Source organism: Siphateles boraxobius, unplaced genomic scaffold (assembly GCF_051911475.1).
Source record: "Siphateles boraxobius isolate OS27281-9 unplaced genomic scaffold, OSU_SipBor_1 13, whole genome shotgun sequence".
Lineage (NCBI taxonomy): Eukaryota > Metazoa > Chordata > Actinopteri > Cypriniformes > Leuciscidae > Siphateles > Siphateles boraxobius.
The window spans coordinates 7,718,302-7,737,240 of NW_027508733.1; the positions used below are offsets into that span (position 1 = coordinate 7,718,302).

At 45.6% G+C, this 18,939-nt stretch overlaps 1 protein-coding gene across 1 annotated transcript; it reads right to left on the reverse strand.

Annotated features, from left to right (window-relative positions):
- Positions 1-3,088: 3,088 nt before the first annotated feature.
- On the reverse strand, positions 3,089-4,656 carry LOC143736365 (uncharacterized). The gene has a single exon (XM_077227103.1). The coding sequence runs from the start codon at positions 4,654-4,656 to the stop codon at positions 3,175-3,177; it is 1,482 nt and encodes a 493-aa protein (XP_077083218.1). The 3' UTR covers positions 3,089-3,174.
- Positions 4,657-18,939: the final 14,283 nt, after the last annotated feature.

Below are 18,939 nucleotides of genomic sequence, written 5' to 3' on the forward strand. Positions count from 1 at the left end.
CACTGGGGGAATATTTGTGGGTCCTGATAATGCAGTATGTCTGATGTTACCAGTAAAAAGTGGCCTACATTATTTTAAATATATTTTGTTAGTGACAGAGTGCAAGCATATTCGTCTAAAATAATTCTGTATTTTCAGCTTCAGAATCATGAATATTTTTATTCTGGTGTCTCTATTGTCCTGTGCATTGGGTTTCCAGCACCAAGTCCAAGCCTATTCATTTACATCCACATTTACATTGTAATGTTGTAGGTTTGTGTGTTGGGGACTTGAGTGCATTAAGGGTGAGAGTGCATGGCGTATTTGTGATCCAGGCAAGGCTGCAGACAAATGGAAATGTGATGTGTGTAACTTGAAAAAATGTGACTTTGTAATATATACATATTACCTCTTGTATTTAACAGGTCATGCATTCACGGCGGCTCAGCGAACCTCCTCTCACACCATGGGTCATCCTTACACCATCGGGACAAGTGTGTTCAGCCCACTGCACATGCATGGCTGGTGTAGCTGAGTCATGCACCCATGTTGGAGCCCTGCTCTTTATGGTTGATGCCTGTGTCCGGTTGAAGGAAAAGGCCACAGTCACTGATGAACCGGCCTACTGGATGCTGCCAAGCAGCATTGACAAAGTCCATCCAGAGGTTGGCCACAGCATTGACTTCACATCTGCTGCTGTGTTAGGATTTTGAGATATTTTGTGTGTTGGTATCAACTGTCCTTGTGTGAAGGTTTGTCTTGTTCTCTTTTTCTCTCTGTATGTTAACAAGCTTGTTTCAGATGGGCGTTACCTCTGTTAATCTGTGGAAGACTGTGATTGGACCAGCTATGCACCTGACCTGGATATAAGGACCGCCTCTGACACTCTATCAAGGCCTTTGAGCCTCGCTGACTTTGTGCTTCTGTGTTTTGTGGTTGTACTGTTTAGGTACTTCTCGTTAGCTTTGTTTGTGTCATCATTGTTTGAATGAGTAAGAGTGTCGTGCCAGAGAGATTATTAGTGTTTAGTGAAATTGAGTAAGTGTTTGTTGAATGTAATACTATTTCGGGTTTTCTTCTATCTGATTATTGCCTGATTGATTACCTCTTTGGATTCTGATTCTAACTTGTCAACCTGATACTATTTTAAATGTGTGTAAGCATTCTTGTAATTATTACCATACCAAGGGATGTAGGGGGTTTGACGCCAATTTATTTATATCTATTTTTCACTTTGTTTATGTGTAAGGGAGTTAGGTAAGTTAAACTGTATTTTCATTTCTTCTTTCTTTTGTTAAAGGTTATTTAGATTCTAAAAAGTAAATTGTTTTGTTTGTTATTTTGGCCTTGTCTGCCCCTGACGATAACCCCTTATGGTCAATAAAAATCATATTACTCTTTATCTCTCTGGTAGTGTGACTCTCTTCCTTTTTCTGTTGCGGCTGACCCCTAGAGGTCGTAACATGCTGCCACACGCAAGTCTCTAAACAGACGCATTGATGGTGAGACCCACAACAGTCCTGCGTTGAGAACACGTTCAACCAAAACAACAAAAAAAACACCCACACCAACACCGGAAGAACTGGAAACATTCTACAGGGATCTCCATAACACAGGCTCAAGATCAGCCATTTTGAGTGTGCTACCAGAATACTGTGAGGAATTACGAGACCCTATTCTGCCCATCAGAAGCTTACAGTCTCTGGCAAATGTTTGTGGCACTAGCTTTGATAGGAGTGACCTGTCAGCACTGCAGAAGCACTGCCAAGCCATAAGAAACGTCGCTGATGTGTCAGAGGAACAGGCAGTGCAGATTGAGAGAAGGACGAGGGGACAGCACACCTCGTCACTTTGGTTTGCAGCAAGGGCAGGCAGAATCACGGCCTCCTCAATGCACAGTGTCTATGCAACAGACATCAGCTCACCAGCTCTCTCCACCATAAAGAGGGTTTGTTACCCTACGCGCGGGCCAGGAACAGCAGCCACCAGTTGGGGTATCAAACAGGAGGAGACAGCGAGGCTGGCATACATCACCCAAACAAAAGACCAGCACAGAAATCAACAAGTGCAAACTTGTGGGGTTTTTGTCAACCCAGCCTTCCCACAAGTAGGAGCATCACCAGATGTCATTGTGAGTTGCACCTGTTGTGGAAAGGGCTGCATTGAAATAAAATGCCCAGCTAAGTACAATGACTACATAGTCCTTGATGCATGTTCATCAGATGACCGCAATTTCTGCCTGCATGTGGTTGATGGTCAGGTGCACCTCAAGAAGAACCACCAGTACTACAGCCAGGTCCAGACTCAACTTTTTGTAACCGACAGTGCATACTGTGACTTTGTAGTATGGACACTGAAGGACTGTGTGATTCTACGCATATCTCCAGACACCTTTTTTTGGAAGGCACGGCTTCTGAAGGCACAGGAGTTCTTCCTGAAGGTGGCTCTCCCTGAACTCGTGATGCAATATTACACAGTACCACCTACCTCCCAAGCATCGTTTGGCCCCAGTGTGCTAAAGCAACAACAGCCACTGGAAGTGCGCATAAAGACGCCAAGAAAGCAGCCTGCCAAAAAAGACAAAGCACCTAAGAGAAATAAGTCAGTGTGGTGTCTCTGTGCTGGACCCGAGAAAGGTCAAATGGTGGCATGTGACAACGAGAACTGTACAGTACAATGGTTTCACTTCCATTGTGTGGGGCTTGTGGACACCCCTTCTGCTGATACTCCTTGGTTTTGCCCTTCTTGTGCTGAATAGTGTTTGATGTACATTACATTAACGCACTTTTTATTGTTTACATTAACGCACTTTTTATTGTTTACATTAACGCACTTTTTATTGTTTACATTAACGCACTTTTTATTGTTTACATTAACGCACTTTTTATTGTTTACATTAATGCACTTTTTTGTGTTTTTTTATCATTGACATTGTTTACATTGAGATTTGTGTTTGTTATTGTTTACATTGCATTTTTTTATTGTTTACATTAATGCACTTTTTATTGTTTACATTAATGCACTTTTTATTGTTATTTATTTAGAGCATATTGTGAAAACATTAATACACTGTTCATTGTCAGTTCTCAATAAATACTGTTAAGTCATATAAAGGTGTTTAAAGAGTTTATTTCATATTTACATTAATTTCATAGTAGATTAGATTACACTTTATTTTAAACAAAAAGTCTGCACTCAGACAACACTTTTGCATATATTTACCAAGGCACAGCAAACAGTGACAATCTTGTCCAACGCCATTATGTTTTCACCTTCACATTTGAGAAGCATGTTCACAGGTACAGTTGAGTGGAGGAATTTAAATTTGTTCCGCACAACACCAATCACCCTCTCCACATGAATCCTGAGATGTGCTATGGCCCTAGTCTCCTCCACATCTTTTGCCTCCAGCTGTGCACGACCCCTTGTGAAAGTAGGTACCTTAACCTCAGCACACATCATACCCACACTTTCCCTGATATTAAATCCTCTATCTGCCAGCACAATGTCACCTGGCAACAGTTTGTTGAGGAAACCACTCTGCTCTGTAATGTGTTTGTCACTAGCGCGCCCACCCCACCCTTCGGATATGAAAGAAATTACACCCTGGGGTGTAATCACAATCAGATATTTCATTGTGTATGCATGTTTATACTGAGAAAAAGTCTGTGCCCTTGCAAGTACATTTGAGGGTTTTTCAATAAAAACCTCAAAACAGTCCACAATTGCAGCCACATGTTTTCCGAACGATTCCACAAACTGGTGTGGCATACTGGTCAATAAACTTTCTCTGCATGGCCAGTGCACCAAAGGAGACAGCCGTGCATACATCACACTAAGAGTGTGGTGAAAGGCATCACTGGCTGTTGTCCTGTGCACCCGAAACAGATGGCCGAGATGCTGTATTGGCAGGTCCAGTCTAAGGCGCATAAGAGTCATCAGGACAAGCTGGAAGGGTGAGAGCTTCTTCAAACTACCTTGAGGCAGATATGGCATGAGACTGAACAGAAGTGTCTGAAACATTACATAGGTCGGAAGTCCCGTGTAGTACTTCACTCTGTTATCATCACCACTCAGAAAGTTCTCATTCATCTGGTACTCTTCAAGTTCCTCCTTCAGCTTTCTATTTTCCTCCAAAAGACTGTTAATAACATCCTGTCTAGATGAGCAGAGTGCACATTCCTGTGCCGGGGATGGCGGCTCCTTGTGCTGCGCCAGCGGTGGCACTTGCTCCTGTTGCTGTGCTGGGGATGGTGGCTGCTCCTGTTGCTGTGCTGGGGATGGTGGCTGCTCCTGTTGCTGTGCTGGGGATGGTGGCTGCTCCTGTTGCTGTGCTGGGGATGGTGGCTGCTCCTGGTGCTGTGCTGGGGATGGTGGCTGCTCCTGTTGCTGTGCTGGGGATGGTGGCTGCTCCTGGTGCTGTGCTGGGGATGGTGGCTGCTCCTGTTGCTGTGCTGGGGATGGTGGCTGCTCCTGGTGCTGTGCTGGGGATGGTGGCTGCTCCTGGTGCTGTGCTGGGGATGGTGGCTGCTCCTGGTGCTGTGCTGGGGATGGTGGCTGCTCCTGGTGCCGGGTCCTGCGATTTACTTGTCGCAGAAATCTTGCTTCATCTGTTTGCTTAACATCACTGTGGCCTAACCGCAACGATGGTTTCCAGTCAGGGTGGTTCTCCAACATCTCATATGATGGTTTACCTAGAACAGAATAATTTGATTAAGAAATTTGATTTGATTAAGACATCTTGCAGAAAAAAGGCTAAGGACATGAGGGAATATGCATCTTTGTGATGCATCCAAAGTGGGGAAAGTTATTGTAGAGAACCACTGTGTGGGGCAAACACATTACTGCGAGCACATTTCACCGACAAGCAAGCATAATGTCATGAACACTAGTTTTGTTAAAAACAACAACATTGATGGCTGTCCAAGTATTTTCAAAGAAACAACAGTTTGATAGATACAGTGCTAAGCATAAGTGAATAGACCCATGCTAAAGTTGACTAAAAAGAGGGATAAAAAATGGCATCTTTTGGAAATTTATCTAAATGCCTTAATTTAAAAAAAATGCAACCTTTCAGACACCAACTTTCTTTGTGAATGAATAATGTATCGTAAATAAATTAATGTTCTTCCTTTATATACAGGGTGCATAAGTCAGGACACCCCATGTTAAATTCCCATAGAGGCAGGCAGATTTTTAAAGGCCAGTTATTTTATGGATCCAGGATAATATGCATCCTGATAAAGTACCCTTGGCCTTTGGAATTAAAATAGCCCCACATCATCACACACCCTTAGTACCAAACCTTGATAATGGCATGGTTTTATTTCAGTTAGCCTAATAGCTGGTTGGATTTGCATTGAGAGATAATCTTATGGAAACTACCCCATGCCAATCTCTAGGTAGAGTGATTTTTACTATTTTTTTTAATTAAAGCAATAAGATCAATTTACAAAATATGATTTTTATTCCTCTTTTTAGTCAAATTTAGCATGGATGTATCACTTTTGCTTAGCACTGTAACTTACTTAGCTAACGTTAGCAGGCTAGGCAATAACGTCAGGTTAACTTCATGACTTTAAAAGCTGAACATAAACACATTTAAAGCATTTTTAGAGAACTTACCCGAATGAAAATGCATAAAACACACTCTCATCGAGTCGGAGATGCGGTCGAAAGTAATGTCCTTTCTTCTAACAGCTGCAACCCAAGAAATCCGACGTCTCTTTGTCACATCGGAGACATACTCTCCTTCATACTTTTTCCATTTAGGGAAACGAAAAAAATGTAACAAATGGTTGCTACAGTTCCCACGACGATCGTGTGAGACACTGGAGCAGTTTTTTACACAGCAGTGTTTTCCAGGCATTCTAACACTGCGACAACCTCCTCTACTACCAATATAAACAATAAGCGTTGCTAGCGGGTGTCCTCCCAAAATGGCGGAAAGCTGTCTCCGGGGGGCGGGGCGCTGTGTCGTGACGACATCTCCTCATTCTCAATAGCGAGGCGGTTGTTATAGCAAATATAAACCCTTCAGGCTGCTTCGCGTCGGACACATAATCAGCCTGTCGGGGTTGTATTTTAGGCATTCTATTATCTCAAACAGCCCGAAAAATAGTGCATTTAGCTGACGTAAATGGGAAAAAAATCTCCCCGGGGGAGTATCCCCCTGGACCCCCCTAGATTTGGGCTAAGCCCCGAATGTTTACATCGTCTGGCTCCGCCCCTGGTACTAGATATAGATAAAGCAAACATGTTAGGTAAGGTTTTAGAAAGAGCACATAGAATAGAATTGGGAGAAGAATATGAGATAAGGAAAAAGGAAATTTTAGACAAAAATGTAGATATAATGAAGAAAAGAAATAGCAATAAGAGCTGTATGGATGCAGAGTTCCCTATCGGTCAGTCACTACAACGTAGGTCATGACTGACCAATAGGAATCTCGCTAGAGAGGCCAATCTACTTCGAGTGAAACTAAAACAAGCCAATACACATTGGCGTGCAATCATTTGCATCAGCTGCGCGCCCTCGTTAGCGCGGGTATAAACGAGCAGCTGGTGCGATTGCACACTAGCTTTTTGCTTCGGAGCCAAGCACTTCGTATGCTGAACAGAGTGAATTTGAAAGCAAGCCTCTTCTGGATCTCTCCACTTTGGTGCGGGCGTGACGGCACAACAGCGCGAGCGGTCTTTTTCTCTTCTCTCTCTCTCTTCTTTGTTTGTTGTTTTAAAACTGAGCAAACAAAAAAGCTGTTTTCACGGCTGGTAAGGTGCGCGGTTAAAGCGCTCAACGGCCGTTTTTACGGCTGGTAAGGTGCGCGATTAAAGCGCTCAACGGCCGTTTTTACGGCTGGTAAGACCAGCGAGAGAGAATCGCGCACAGACAGGTGCACATTCCTGTCTGTGTTCGCTGTGACCGTTCCCCTGCGTGCTTCAGCACCAAGGAGAGCAGTCTCTAAAAGAGCTTACACAGATAGTTTGCGTCTTTTTCAAGATGACATTCTATCTGTGTGTTTCTGGATGCGGTCGTTACCTGGGGTCGCGGGATGGTCACGATCGCTGCCTTGTGTGTCTGGGCCTCGAACACGCACAGGCAGCGTTCGTGGATGAGTCATGTACCCATTGTGGGAAGATGACCATCTCGGAGCTGAGGTCCAGACTCACGTTCCTGCAAAGGGGCGGAGTCCCCGTGCCTGCACCTCGTTCCAACCCCCCTTCGCGGGTTGCTTCGGGCAGTGACACGGGTGACCTGAGGATTACAGTGAGCGCGCTTCCTTCGGGGAACCAACCCCCTAGGAACCCTCACTCCTCTCATGCTCCGCAACCAGTTGAGCTGCCAACGGAACGTTCTGGACCGTCCTCGAGATGTGTACCGGTCGTTTCGTTCGGCGCTCCCTGCGACGACCAGATGTCGATCGCTGCATCGGAGGGTGGGTCAGACCTCTCCGCGGACGACGGCTCGGAGCCGCTGCCTCCTTCAGGTGTGCCAGCGGTGCCCGAGTCGGACCCGGAGATGATGGCCATGCTTTCCCGGGCCGCCAACAGGATCGGGCTCGTGTGGAACCCTCCACCGTGTCCCGAGCCCTCGAGGTTGGACGATTGGTATCTCGGGGTGGCGCGCGCTGGTTCTCAGCAACCCACCCCAATGCCTTTCTTCCCGGAGGTGCATGAGGAGCTCACAGGGACGTGGACGGCACCTTTTACTGCCAGAAACCGTCTCGGTGGATCCTCCTCCCTCACCACCCTTGATGGTGGGGCAGCTAGGGGATACACGCGTATCCCGCCAGTGGAACGGGCCGTTGCTATGCAACTGTGCCCTAACTCCACTTGGCGTGGAGAACCGTGTCTTCCTTCCCGGGCTTGTAAGTACTCGTCGGACCTGACCGGCAAGGCTTACAAGGCCTGTGGGGAAGCTGCCTCTGCCATGCACGCCATGGCGTTGTTGCAGGTTCATCAGGCCAAGGCACTGAAGGACCTGCACGAGGGTGGTCATGATCCACAAGTTCTCCAAGAACTTCGTGCCGCAACTGACCTCGCGCTCCGTGCGACGAAGGTCACTGCGCGGTCAGTGGGTCGTGCGATGTCCACACTGGTGGTCCAGGAACGCCACCTCTGGCTGTGTCTGGCTGACATGCGGGAGACCGACAAGATCAGGTTCCTTAACTCCCCCGTGTCCCAGACCGGCCTCTTCGGCGACGCGGTCGAGAACTTCGCCCAGCAGTTCTCGGCTGTACAGAAGCAGACTGAGGCCATTAGACACATCTTGCCGCGGCGGTCAGCTGCTGCCTCCACCCCACCGCCCGCGGCTCCTCGGTCTGCTCGTCGCCGTGGCCGTCCGCCTGCGTCTGCCCCTGCTCCCGCGCCGCAGCAGCAGCCTCCATCCAAGCGGCACCGTGGAGCCAGTCGCAGGCAGGGCACCCCGCCCGTCCAGGCCCCCGCCAAGAGGGGCGGCAAAGCCAAAGGTAAGCGGCCCTAGGACGGGCGACCCAGAGGTGGAAGGGACTGCTCTCCAGGAGACGATGACTGCATCGCTCCCTCCCCCGGAAGAGGGCCGGGTGGAAAATCCTTTGTTTCGTTTTGTTTGTGTTCCGCCGCTGGCCTTAAAACCAGCGGTACCCAAATTTTCAATAAAAGAGCAGTTTCTATCATCTCTGGGTCCGAAGAGGGCCCGGAGAGTAGTGGGGGGTCAGAATCCTCACCACTCTCATCCGCCTCTTCTATCGCCAGCCGGCAGCTGCGTACGGTCCGAGAACGCCATCGAGCCGCCTCCCGCACCTCCTGCCCCGTGGAACCAGGTAAGTGCTGCACAGCACACTCAGACCCCGCTACGGGCCGCCTCCCAGAGAGAGCCTCCCGAGCTGCGTCCCTGTGTTCCACCTCGCTGCCCCACTCCGGGTACGCCTACGGTCCCTTTGGTCCCGCTTGTACGGTCTCTGCGAGCCTGGTTAGCGCTCCCCAGGCCGTCTCGCTGGCTCATTCGAACCATCAGGCTCGGCTATGCGATTCAGTTCGCCCGGCGTCCCCCCAAGTTTCGGGCCATCCACTCCACTACAGTGAGAGCAGCCGATGCCCATGTCTTGCGTGCGGAGATCGCAGTCCTACTGGCGAAGGATGCGATAGAGCCGGTCCCTCCAGCCGATATGAGGTCAGGGCACTACAGTCCCTACTTCATTGTACCCAAGAAAGGTGGTGGGTTACGACCGATCTTGGATCTGCGAGTTTTGAATCGGAGCCTCCACAAGCTACCGTTCAAAATGCTCACGCAGAGACGCATTTTCGAATGTATCTGTCCCCAAGATTGGTTTGCAGCGATCGACCTGAAGGACGCGTACTTTCATGTCTCGATTCTTCCTCGACACAGGCCATTTCTGCGCTTTGCGTTCGAGGGTCGAGCATATCAGTACAAAGTCCTACCCTTCGGGCTGTCCCTGTCCCCCCGTGTCTTCACGAAAGTCACGGAGGGGGCCCTTGTTCCCATGAGAGAACAGGGCGTTCGCATCCTCAACTATCTCGACGACTGGCTCATACTACCACACTCTCGAGATCAGCTATGCGAACACAGGGACCTAGTGCTCAGGCACCTCAGCCAGTTGGGTCTTCAGGTCAACTGGGAAAAGAGCAAACTCTCCCCTGTGCAGAGGATCTCTTTTCTCGGTATGGAGTTGGATTCGGTCGCCCAGACAGCGCGCCTCACAGAGCAGCGTGCTCAGTCGGTGCTGAACTGCTTGAACACGTTCAAGGGCAGGACAGCGGTCCCACTGAAACTCTTTCAGAGGCTCCTGGGGCATATGGCAGCAGCATCAGCGGTAACCCCGCTCGGCCTGCTACATATGAGACCGCTTCAGCACTGGCTTCACGGCCGAGTCCCGAGATGGGCGTGGCGTCATGGCACTCACCGGGTGGCAATCACACCGGCGTGCCGCCAGACCTTCAGCCCGTGGTCAGACCCCTCGTTCCTGCGGGCAGGAGTCCCCTTGGAACAGGTGTCCAGGCATGCTGTGGTATTCACAGATGCCTCTGCCACCGGCTGGGGTGCCACGTACAACGGGCATGCAGTTCCTAAACAGAAAGGGCACGCTTTCCCAGTGTTATCCAATATCTCACTGTATGGGTTATTACGGAACAACAGTGTCAGACTCACTCTGTGTAAGCCTCCGCCTATCGTCCTCCAGTCAAGAAGGTGTAGAGGCTTGCACGGGGGCGCTGGATGGGGTGCAGCGGCTGTGGCGCTTTGGTAGGGATTCCTATTGGTCAGTCATGACCTACGTTGTAGTGACTGACCGATAGGGAACGTCTCGGTTACATATGGTAACCCTCGTTCCCTGAGGGAGGGAATGGAGACGTAGGTCCTGTCGCCACATCCGCTGCCGCCCGCCGCGGCGGCCAACTTCTCAGGCTTGGCTCCTCAGCAAAAAACTAGTGTGCAATCGCACCAGCTGCTCGTTTATACCCGCGCTAACGAGGGCGCGCAGCTGATGCAAATGATTGCACGCCAATGTGTATTGGCTTGTTTTAGTTTCACTCGAAGTAGATTGGCCTCTCTAGCGAGATTCCTATTGGTCAGTCATGACCTACGTCTCCGTTCCCTCCCTCAGGGAACGAGGGTTACCATATGTAACCGAGACGTTTTCTCTTACAGAACTGAAAGTTGCATTACAAAAATGTGCCAACACCACTCCTGGGGTTGATAGAGTAAGTTATAAAATGATAAAACATTTGTCAGATTGTATATTATTGAAGATACTTGAGTTATATAATAAATTATGGAAGGAAGGAATTATTCCAAAAAAATGGAAGAAAGCTGTAATAATCCCTATAGTAAAGCCAGGAAAAAATTCAACAAACCCAGGAAATTATCGACTTCAAACTTATGTAAGTTAATGGAAAAGATTATAGTTCATAGACAAACATATGATCTAGAGAAAAAGGGTAAATTTAGTAAGTATCAATGTGGATTTAGAGGTAAAAGATCAACCATGGATGCATTAATCAAGGTTAGTAATGAAGTAGAGAAGACAATAGCTATGAAAGAAATTATGGCAGTAGTGTATTTTGATATAGAAAAAGCGTATGACACGATATGGAGAGAAGGGTTGTTAATTAAAGCATCAAGGATAGGAATAGACGGAAATATGTATAATTGGTTATCTCAATTTTTATATGAAAGAACATTTGTAGTTCAAGTGGGAGTGTGTCAGTCATTAATTTATAAGGCAGAAAATGGCATTCCTCAAGGGAGTGTTATTAGTCCAATTCTTTTTAATATTATGATTAATGATATTTTTGACAATTTGGGATATGGTGTGGGATGTGCATTGTATGCTGATGACGGGGCTATTTGGAAGAGAGGAAGAAATACAAAGCAAGTGATTTCAGGTATGCAAACAGCTATTAAAAAGGTGGAAGAATGGAGTATAGAATGGAGTTTTAAAATGTCAACTAGTAAATCGTGTTATATGATATTCAGTAGGAAAAAAGATTTTAGGGATGTTAAATTAGTATTGTATGGGAAATCTTTAGGACAAGTTAAAACATTTAAATATTTAGGAATGTGGTTAGATGGGAGATATACCTGGAAAAAACATATTGAGGAAATTGATAAAAAATGCAGGAGGGTCTTAAATGTGATGAGGGCAATAGCTGGGAAAGAATGGGGAGCAGAAAGAGACTCAATGATAACAATATATCAAGCCTTGATCAGATCAACTATTGATTATGGTTGCATGATTTATGGGTCAGCTTCAGAATCACTATTAAGAAGTCTAGATAGAATACAAAATAGAGCCCTTAGAATATGTTTAGGAGCAATTAAAACAACTCCAGTCAATGCATTATTAGTAGAAGCAAATGAAATGCCGTTGAAATTAAGGAGAGAGAAATTGTCTTTGGTATTCTGGACATCTTTAAAGAGTTACACTGGAGGAAATATAGCTAAAGATGTCTTAAATAATTGTTGGGAATACTTAAGTAGTATCGAGAGAGGATATGGATGGAAGATAAATCAGTTAGCAGAGAAATATCAGATTGCAAATATTGAATGTAGTGTGTCTCCTGTATGGGGAGAGGTTCCAAAATGGATTATCTCTGAGGTTAAAATTGATTTAGGAATATTAGATAAGAAACGGGAATGGGAGGAGATGGGTATGAGTAAGTACCAAGTTATTAAGTACATACAGGAAAGATTTTACGCAAGTATGCACATTTATACTGACGGATCTAAAGATCCAAGAACAGGGATTACAGGAATAGGAGTATATATTCCAGAGTTTAAAATATTAATATCTAAACGACTAACATCTAAATTGTCAATATATACCGTAGAAATGGTCGCTATTATAATAGGATTAACATGGGTAGAGGAGGTGAAGCCAGACAGAGTAGTGATATGCTCTGACTCTGCTTCTGTCTTAACATCACTAGTTACTCATTGTACTTCTAGAGAAGATTTGATGTGCGAAATATTTTCATTATTATGGCGAATACAAAGGAAAGGAGTAGAAGTTGGATTCTGTTGGGTGCCGGCGCATGTAGGAGTACCTGGTAATGAGTCTGCTGATGAATTAGCAAAAAATGCTTGAAAAAGGGAAGAAATAGATTTTAATGTTCCATTAAGTAAAAGTAAAGTTAAATCTATTATTAAGGAAAATATTATTAAAGAGTGGCAGGAAAAATGGAATAAAGATAATAAGGGGCGGTATTTATATTATATAAAAAAAATAGTTGATACTAAGAAAAGCATAAATGGTAGAAATAGAAAAGAAGAGGTCATAATGACCAGGATGAGACTTGGGCATTCAAGATTGAACGCAACGCTCTTTTTAATTGGAGTTCATGAGACTGGTTTATGTGAGAATTGTGGGGAGAAAGAAAAAGTGGAGCATGTGATATATGATTGTAAAAGGTATGATAAGGAAAGAAAGGGATTGATATTGTATTTAAATGAAAGAGGGAAGGTTAATTAAGATTTGCCATATTTGTTAGGTTATGATTTTAATAAAGATAGAGTAGGATATAGAATACTAATAGCATATATATATATATATAGTACTGGATTAAGTGAAAGGACTTAAATATAGAATAAGGATGCTTTGTACTATTGCAGAATTTATTGTCCAGTCTGGAGGAGCTGAACACGCAGCGCCAGGTGGGCTATGGGAGATGGAATGAGATGGAGCATCAAAATAATTAAATAAGAATAGATATTTGAGAAGGAAGTAAAGGAAATAATAATGATAAGGAAAATCTGATCATAAGAAATCATGACTGCACAACAGCAAAGGTAGGTGGCGATATGCACTTAGAATGCAACGCGCCAAAAAACGAAAGAAGAAGAAGAAGAAGAAGTTCACTCTCTGCTCTGTTCTCTGCTTTCTGCTCCTGCTGTTGGTGTGGTTGGTATCCCTCTGTGGGTATTTTTTTTGTGAATTTTTTTTAGATAACTTTATTGTTCTCTATTGAGAGTATGATTGGAACGTTTGACAATGTTTTAATCTGATTTTCTAGCTAGTAAATCTAGCTTTGTGTTCCACTTTTGGAACTTGTAAACAGCAGGACTGAGCATTTGATGTTTGTATAGTATTATTGTTTGTTAATTTCTTTTTCTTTATTGTTTATAGGGAGTTGGGGGAGTAGATTTAGAGCTACCCCGGGGTATACATCACCCGTAGGCATACTTCTCTGTCTAGAAACACCAGCTAGACCTGGGCGGACCACCATCTGTAAGTTTGGTTAGGGCGCCTTGACCGTGTGCCAGATAGGGGATGTGTATAATTAGAATAGGTTAGCGGTGGGGTATCTTTTGTTTATTTCTTTTCTTTGGTCCGTCCAGATCTCCCCTTCCTCCCTGAAAATTTTTATTTATCATTCACATCATTACCGTGGCAAAAATAAAAGTTTAGTTTGTACGGTATTTGAAAATTGTGTCCTTTTCTCGCACCGCGACTCCATACCTCCTTTACTGGCATTTGTGGGCCCGAGCGGTGGTTTATCAAGTTCCCCTCCCTTTTGGGGGCTTGAACGTAACAAATGGGGGCTCGTCCGGGATCTTGGTGCCCCGTTGCTCGGACCACTTAATGCTTGGTGATTGAGGTGTGGTGTTGAGGTGTGAGAAAGGCCAAATAGTGTTGACTTGCATAGTAGTTGTTGTTCTGTCCTGTAGTTTGTTAGTATTTGTAGTTTGTAGTGTTCGTTGTGTACTGAATAGTGCAGGATTGTACTGGATGAGGTGTGAGTATGGCGGCTACTTCAGATGTGGCAGGCTTTATTGCGGAGCCCTCATTGGGTTCATTGGTTAACCTGCGTAAGGTGGATTTGTTAGCACTAGCGGACTACTACAATATTACAGTTGATAGGCAGGCTCGTAAAGCAAATTTAGTAATGGTGATCAAAAGCCATTTGTTGAGTCTGTCAAGGGCAGGAGTGATGGCTGTGGAGGATGTGGAAACAGAGGATGAGAGGGAGGACGAGGGTGCCGTAGAGAATCCTTCGCCTGCACGGTCGAGGGGCGGTGTGGGAGTTGGGGAAGCTCCGGTGCCTCGAATTCTGCCAATGTACAACCCGTTGTCTCCTGTGTCCCCCGAGTCTGTAGAGGTCGCTCGGTTGAAGCTCAAAACGGCCCGTCTGGAAGCAGACCTAAAAGACAGGGAAGACAAAAGGAGGTATGAGATAGAAATTAGGAAAATAGAGGCAGACAAGGAAGCTCGAATCCACATTCAGCGAATGGAGCTTGAGGCTGGGGCATCTTCTCACCCAGTGGGCAAGCCAGATCATTTTGATGTGGGGAGGAACATTGCGGTGGTTCCCCCATTTCGTGAGTCTGAGGTAGACTCCTACTTCTCTGCCTTTGAGCGGGTAGCTGCTGCCCTAAAGTGGCCAAAAGAGGTCTGGCCTCTACTCCTCCAATGTAAGCTAACTGGGAAGGCCCAGGAGGTTGTGGCCTCTCTCTCTATAGAGGACAGTTTACATTAAGATGTGGTTAAAGCTACCGTGTTGCGTGCCTATGAGCTGGTGCCAGAGGCTTATAGACAACGATTTAGATATTATAAGAAAAGTGGTAGTAAAACATTTGTTGAATTTGCCAGGGACAAAGAGTCCTTATTTGACCGCTGGTGTGCAGCCAATAAAACATCTACTTATGAAGCTTCGAGAAATCAGATATTGTTGGAAGATTTTAAGAACAACTTACCTGAAAGAATAGTGATGCATTTGAGTGAAAGCAAGGTGGCGACGTTGGGTCAGGCAGCCGTCCTGGCCGATGAATATGCCTTAACGCATAAAACGTTGTTCACGGCATCCAGCCAGAGTAGGACGTTCGTTTCATCAGCGGTCGGTGCATCACGCTCTTCGGATCCTTCTACTGTTCCTAGGAAAGAAGAGAGGGAATGTTTTTATTGCCACCGGAAAGGCCATTTAATCTCAGATTGTTCCTTACTTAAGAACAAGTCTAAGTCACCTCCGCCTTTCTGTAAGAGCGTTGGTTTAACTCAATCTGTTTCTTTCCAGGAAGCTAGATGTGCTAGCGAGGTACTCACAAGGAAACCAGACCTGCTGTATGCTCCATTTGTGTCTGTAGGGTATGTTTCATGCACAGGAAAAACTGAAGACCAGAGGGAAATTAAAATCTTGCGTGACACTGGTGCGGCTCAGTCAGTTATCCTTACAGATGTGTTGCCATGGTCTGACCAGACATACTGTGGATCACATACACTTCTGTGTGGTATTGAAACTAACCCAATTTCTGTGCCTTTACACTGGGTTCACTTGCATTCTGATTTGGTTTCAGGTCAGTTCCGTGTTGCGGTGGTGCCTACATTGGCAGTGGAAGGGGTAGCATTATTATTAGGAAACGACATTGCTGGAGGTAAGGTGTCTCCAGTACTAGAAGTAACAGACAGACCTCAGTCTAATGTCTCTGACATTGTTCTACTTCAGAAGTACCCTCAAGTGTTCCCTGCATGTGTTTTAACACGGGCACAGGCTCGTATGCAGGGGGATACAGTGAATTTATCTGACACTATTCTTGAACGGGTTGAACCTGTAGATGTAGTACCTAAACCAGAGGGGTTACCTTCTGTGCAGGCTGAGAAAAGGGGGTGCGGAGTCGCTCCCCAGTTAGATGTGTTGTCATCCATCACACCAGAGAAGCTGATTGAGTGGCAAAAAGAGGATGTTAGCCTTAATAAATGCTTTGATTCTGTGGTCTCTCTTGAAAAGGCAAAAGTACAGGGGGCTGCTTACCTTGTGGACGCTGGTGTTTTAATGCGTAAATGGACTGCGCATAAAACAGGTGAGGACTGGCATACAGTTTGGCAGGTAGTTGTTCCATCTCCACTACGACAACAAGTATTGTCACTGGCTCATAACCCTGCATGGTCCGGACATTTAGGGGTAACCAAAACATACAACAGAGTCCTCCGACATTTCTTCTGGCCAGGATTAAAATCAGACATTGTGCAATACTGTAAAACCTGTCATGTATGCCAGCTTATAGGAAAAGTGAACCAACCTGTTCCTCGTGTGCCACTTCAACCGATTCCCGTGATTGGAGAACCGTTTGAGCGGGTGATTGTTGACTGTGTGGGTCCATTACCAAAAACTGGAACAGGTAACCAGTTTCTGCTTACCATTATGTGCAGCGCCACTCGGTATCCAGAGGCTATTCCTCTCCGGACAATTACAGCTAAGACGATTATAAAGAGTTTGATCAAGTTCTTTTCCACCTTTGGTCTCCCCAGAGTGATCCAGACGGATCAAGGAACTAATTTTATGTCCAAACTGTTTTCTTCTGCATTAAAAACATTGTCCATATCGCATCAGGTCTCCAGCGCTTACCATCCAGAGAGTCAGGGGGCTCTTGAACGCTGGCACCAGACACTCAAAACCATGCTGAGGAAGTATTGCATGGAAACAGGTGCTGATTGGGATGAGGGGGTGCCCTTTGTTTTGTTTGCTGTTAGGGAAACAGTGCAGGAATCGTTGGGGTTCAGCCCTGCTGACCTCGTGTTCGGACACACACCTAGGGGTCTGTTAAAAGTGTTAAAGGAGCGTGTTCTATCTGATGTGCCTAGTAGCAACCCTAAGAATGTGTTACACTTTGTAAGTCAGATGCGGGAGAGGCTGCATGCTGCTTGCATGCTAGCTCAGGAGTCTCTCTCTTCATCTCAGTCAAGTATGAAAAAACAGTATGACAAACAAGCAACAGACCGTGTGTTTTTGCCAGGGGATCAAGTACTGGTTTTGTTACCAATTCCAGGTTCATCACTGTCTGCCAGTTTTTCTGGACCGTATGTTGTGGAGCACAAAGTTAGTGATACTAACTACATTATTAAAACACCAGATCGCAGGCGCTCTTTTCGTTTGTGTCATGTTAACATGCTGAAAGCCTATCATGTGTGTAATTCTTCTGACAATCCCTCTAGTGTTCCGGTCCAGTCTGCAGCTTCCAGCATGGCATTGGTGGTGCCTGTGCCTACTGTGGACCTAGAAGAGAGCAATAATGATGGTATGGAATTGCGTCACTCATTACAACAGTGTAAACGTCTTAGTAATTCAGAGATGCTACAAAACTTACCTTCGTTGATGGAACATTTGGATGGCAGTCAAAAAAATGATCTGGTGTCTTTAATACAGTCTTTTCTTACTGTGTTTCAGGATGTACCTAAGAGCACGTCTGTTTTGATGCACGATGTGGATGTTGGCAGTACATCTCCTATTCGCCAACATCCCTATCGGGTTAATATAAAAAAAAACGTGAGTTAATGAAAGATGAGGTTGACTACTTGTTAAAACATGACATGGCAAAACGTAGTCATAGTGCTTGGAGCTCTCCGTGTATTTTAGTTCGAAAACCGGACGGCACGTCCCGTCTATGCACGGATTACCACCGAGTCAGTGCAGTAACTGTGCCAGATTCCCATCCGCTGCCCAGGATAGAAGACTGTATTGACCGGATTGGTTCGGCTGTTTTTGTAAGTAAACTCGATTTGCTTAAAGGTTATTGGCAGGTGCCTTTTACCCCCACGGGCTTCTGATATTTCGGCTTTTTTGACCCCCGATACCTTTGTACAGTATACGGTTATGCCGTTTGGAATGTGCAATGCACCCGCTACATTTCAGCGGTTAGTTAATATTGTGTTTGATGACATCCCTAACTGTACAGCTTACCTTGATGACGTAGTAGTATACTCACCCACGTGGGCTGAACATCTATCCACGTTGAGTTTGGTGTTCCAGCGGTTGGAGAACGCCAGTATGGTGGGGGCTGGGGCAGTCCTTGTGCAAGAAGATAAGGAAGGTGTAGATCGGCCAATTTGTTTTTTTTTTCCAGGAAGTTCAATCCATGCCAGTCCCGGTATTCTACTATTGAACAAGAAACACTTGCTTTATTGTTGGCCTTACAGTTTTTTGAGATATATGTCGGTTCTAGTGTTGTGCCTGTAAGAGTATTCACAGACCATAATCCTCTTACATTCCTCAAAAGAATGTACAATCAGAACCGTCGTCTTATGCGGTGGGCTCTGATCCTACAGGGATATAATGTCTGCATCACTCATGTCAAAGCAACATCTAACGTAGTTGCTGACGCGTTGTCCCGTGTGTACCAAGACTAAATGATGTGCAAATGGTGGTTTGCACAACTTTTGGGGGGGTGGCGTGTTACGTCCCCAGAGCTCTGGGTACGTATTATAGTGATTATTTTCTGGCATTGCTTGTGGTTTGTGTGTTTGTATTTCTTCTAACAGGTAAGATGGCTTCTGTAACAGTTCCGGCAGCTGATTGGTGGTTCAACGGCTGATAGGATCTTGGAACTCCTCCCGCTCGTCAGTGGCTGCAGCTGGCTGGGCTATTTAAAAAGCCTAGTTTGAATCAGTTCACTCTCTGCTCTGTTCTCTGCTTTCTGCTCCTGCTGTTGGTGTGGTTTGTATCCCTCTGTGGGTATTTTTTTTGTGACTTTTTTTT

Coding starts and splice junctions, on each gene's coding strand:
- LOC143736365 (XM_077227103.1), bottom strand. CDS start 4,656: ATGTTGGAGAACCACCCTGACTGGAAACCATCGTTGCGGTTAGGCCAC.